Source organism: Serpula lacrymans (assembly GCF_000218685.1).
Source record: "Serpula lacrymans var. lacrymans S7.9 unplaced genomic scaffold SERLAscaffold_6, whole genome shotgun sequence".
Lineage (NCBI taxonomy): Eukaryota > Fungi > Basidiomycota > Agaricomycetes > Boletales > Serpulaceae > Serpula > Serpula lacrymans.
Genome location: NW_006763295.1, coordinates 130,565 through 134,829, shown reverse-complemented (window position 1 = coordinate 134,829; position 4,265 = coordinate 130,565). Strand labels below are relative to the sequence as shown.

The 4,265-nt window shown below is 43.4% G+C and overlaps 1 protein-coding gene across 1 annotated transcript; it reads left to right on the top strand.

Moving 5' to 3' along the window:
- Nucleotides 1-1,708: 1,708 nt before the first annotated feature.
- Nucleotides 1,709-2,152, top strand: SERLADRAFT_436899 (uncharacterized protein; the record flags this gene model as incomplete). Its single annotated transcript, XM_007317196.1, has 1 exon — nt 1,709-2,152. One exon carries the CDS (start codon nt 1,709-1,711, stop codon nt 2,150-2,152), a length of 444 nt encoding a protein of 147 aa, XP_007317258.1.
- Between the last annotated feature and the right edge of the window lie 2,113 nt (nt 2,153-4,265).

The following is a 4,265-nucleotide window of genomic DNA, read 5'->3' as shown; positions in this document are numbered from 1 at the left end:
TCGCTTTTGTCGTTTCCTTCACTTCCCTTCCTTTGCCTAGCCCCACCATGGGTCCCTTACTCTCGTCTTTATTCTCACCCGACGGTCATTTCTGGATCCCCATTTTAGTTTACCTCCTCGTCACCTCCACCCTCCTCCTCCTCGTCTTCTTTGCTCCCCCACCATTTCTGATGTCACCACTTCCTATCCGCTTCCGTTGCCGATCCGTTGACTACCATGTGCCACTGCTGATATCAGCAAAGCCCCGGCGGCCGGTTCAAATAGGGCAACAGGTCCATCTTTATGACATCAATCTACCACCATATACTATCAAAACATCGGTCGCTCGCCTTGCCTGGTTGGAGCGTGGGTGGGTAGTTTTTGAGCTGGAGAAGGTTCATCCCCTTGCGTCGCCCATGTTCATCGCTGTCCCATTCTTATCTTTTGTCCATTGTCTTCACTACAGCTACACCTACCACACGCTGCCTGGGACTCACTTGTTCCAAATTGGGACTACTCCTCTCCCTCCCTCGTTTAACCAGGTGGTCCAACACAACCAGTCCGTTGGTAAGGCCATGGAACTGTCGGATTTGGACTAGGTGGTGGACCGGTGGCTCCAGTTTCTTCTTTTTTCAGCAGAACATTCATTTACAGTGCGATTATTTTTGATTTTTGAATCATTTTTATGGACACATGCCTGACTGACAATAAAGGAACTGTGTTGATACTGATAGTGTTTTGCCTTGCCCTTTTTTTACTGTATCTTCCCATGACATCATGATTTTCCTGCTCTCTTTTTGCTATTGGACTTTACTTTATGGCTGTACAAACCTGTGACATTACTCACAGCATTCATTGTTCTATCCCTTTTTTCCCTTTTGTTGACAATCTTATCCTGTACTACCTACACAGGATTTGTCAGCGTACATTCCTTCCTTCATGTTCTTTCTCATTCTTTTTGCACAGCTATACTGTGCATAGCCTACTTCTTTTTCACTATATAAACCCCTGTATTTTACCTTGTAAAAAAAATACAACAAGAACTCGAATCCAGACTTCTTCTCTAACTAATGCTAAGATCACGCTCAGAAAGCTATCTCAAGTTCACTACTCTGCTACTTGTGATCCAGTGTGGTCACAACACTTCCCACTGCTACCACTGTTAACTGCTGTCATCATCACTTCCCACTTTTGAAGTCATTGTTATCCCTTTCGATTAGAGTCCTTCTGAGCACTACAGTTTGTGCGTCAGGAGCCTGCTATCACTGGGAACCTTGTCACCTCATCATCCTCGTCGTTCTCAAACCTACCTTGTGCTACGATTAGCAAGGTAGTGCTCGTCTATACTCGCCACAAAGTCCCTATCTTTCTATATTCCAACTATCCCTCCTCCTCAAAACCCACACCCATACATCTCTGGGTTTTACTTTGAAGGATCATTATATGTACCACCCCACGAACAACCAGACCACTCCACTATTCTAGGAGGCAAAGCCCATAAACAAGTTCCGTGGAATCTGGGAGGATTGTGTGTTAGTTTGTTTTTATGTGTGGTTTCTAACAGCAGTTCTCATTATCGACATCGTTGAAACAGCAAACTGTCGGAACCAAAGCCCTGATAGATTCAGGAGCTACTGATGACTTCATGGACACAAAATTCGCCATCAGACACTGACTCCCCCTCCAAAAACTCCCAACTCCTATAACGTGTAAAAATGTTGACGGAACCATGAACAAAAATGGAAAAATTACACATTACACCTATCAGAGGATAGATGCAGGAGGACAAAACAGGTTCACAAAGTTCCTATTAACCGGACTAGACAGAGAAGACGTATTACTGGGATTTCCCTGGTTACGAAAAGTCAATCCTGTCATTAACTGGAAAGACAAAGAATTACCAAACTTGGACAAACACTCCATCAGGATGAACCAAACAACCACGGAAACAAAAATTAGGACAACCGCAGTAAACGAGGATGTGTACGAAACCATTCATAGATACGTATCCGACCAAACACCCTATCCTCGAACCACGATTCGATTAAAGGTCAACTCGGCAATGGAACACGCACAAATACACGGAGAAAAGAAGGAGCATAACCTCCTGGATGAATATAAAGGGTATTCAGACGTCTTTGACAAAAAGAAGTCGGAAAGACTCCCCAAGTGACGGGAATATGATCATGCAATCAACATGAAACCAGATTTTGTACCAACAGATTGCAAGTTGTACCCATTGGCACCAAAGGAAGACAAAGCGTTAATGGAATTTCTAACGGAAAACTACAGAAAGGGATACATCAGGCCGAGCAAGTCGCCACAGGTGTCCCCCTTCTTCTTCATCGGCAAAAAGGACGGATCACTCCGACCGTGCCAAGATTACAGAAAACTAAACGCATATACCGTGAAAGACCCCTATCCACTACCCCTGATACCCGACCTCATTGAAAAATTGAAAGGAGCCACCATCTTCACGAAACTAGATCTATGTTGGGGATACAACAACGTAAGGATAAAAGAAGGAGACAAATGGAAAGCTGCGTTTAAAACCAGCAAAGGAGTGTTCGAACCAACGGTCATGTTCTTCGGCATGTGCAATTCACCGGCAACATTCCAAAGGCTAATGAACGACAAATTCAAAGACTACATCAATGAAGGTTGGATGATCATATACATGGATGACATCCTCATCTTTGACACCAACATCGAAAGACTCCAAATCCGAATGAAACAGGTTCTACAAAGACTACGCGATAATGACCTATTCCTAAAACTAGAAAAATGCACCTTCAAAGCAGAAACCATTGAATACTTGGGAATGATCGTTTCCCACAATCAGGTATCAATGGATCCGTGATTGGCCAATCCCGAAAGACACCAAAGGCGTAAGAAAGTTTTTAGGTTACGGAAACTTCTACAGGAAGTTTATCGGTCATTACTCTGACCTTGCCAGGCCCTTGGATGCCTTACTAGAAAAGGATAGGAAGTGGAACTGGACCCAAACTGAAGACAACACTTTCAAATTGATGAAACAAAAATTCCTCGAATCCCCCGTAACACAAATTCCCGACTCCTCAAAACCGTCAAAGATTTCTGCAGACACCAGCAAACACGCCACAGAAGCTGTATTAATGCAACCCGATGACCAAGGACAATGGCACCCATGTGCATTTTTCTCCAAAACTCTATCCCTCGCTGAAAAGAACTACCAGATCTACGACAAAGAGTTATTAGTGGTAATGAGAGCTTTAAAAGAGTGGAAACACCTACTTTTGGGAAGCCCCCACACAATCCAAATCCTGACAGATCACAAGAACCTGACGTACTGGCAAGAAGCCAGGAAACTGACACCGCGACAAAGAAGATGGCAGCTGGAACTGTCACAATACAATTACACCTTGGAGCACGTACCAGGAACCCACATGGTAGTACCCGACGCACTCTCAAGAAGACCTGATTTATACGTCGAAACAGAAGGAGACGACGATGACACACCAATGATACCCGCCTCAGCATTCCTGTATCACACACAAACAATTAAAAACACAATCGAGCAAGCCATGCTCACAAACGATAATTATCCAGGAAGAACGAAGAAAGACGATTGGAGAAAAGAAGAAGGACAGTTCTTTTATCAGAATAAATTACTGATTGACGAAGTAGAAGAACAAAAGACGATCATCAAAGATCACCACGATTCCCTGTCCACAGGACACCCAGGAAGGCTCAAAACCTACCAGTTGATCAAAAAGGCCTATTGGTGGCCAGGAATGATGAAACAAGTGGAAAAATATGTGAAAGGATGCACAACTTGTCAACAAGCAAAAGTAAACACGCATCCCACCACCGTACCATTAATCCCAAACCATATTAAGAACAAAGCTTGAAGGAAGTGTCTAGCCACTTGCTGAGAGCAATCAGGGACTGGAACTAGAGTCCAATGTGAGTAACTAGAGAATAGGAAGCATTGGACTCTGCAGTACTGTCCGAAGTTTTGTAAACAAAGGTAAACAAAGCAGCCATAAAGGCGAAATAATAGAGAACACAATCAATAGTGAATGATAGAAGAATAGATAGAGAAAGGAATGAAAATATATAGGTAGCACAAAGGTGCAGAATCACCAAAACTAACAGCCAAGTGTCTCAAGAGAATATCTGCACGAGATGGGAACCAGGGCCTTTTGGGATCTTTCATATCCATAGCCCACACTGACAAACCAATAGACAACCATCAAAATCAATAGTAGAGTAAGTATAGCAGGACTTACTGTCTCTTTCTAAAA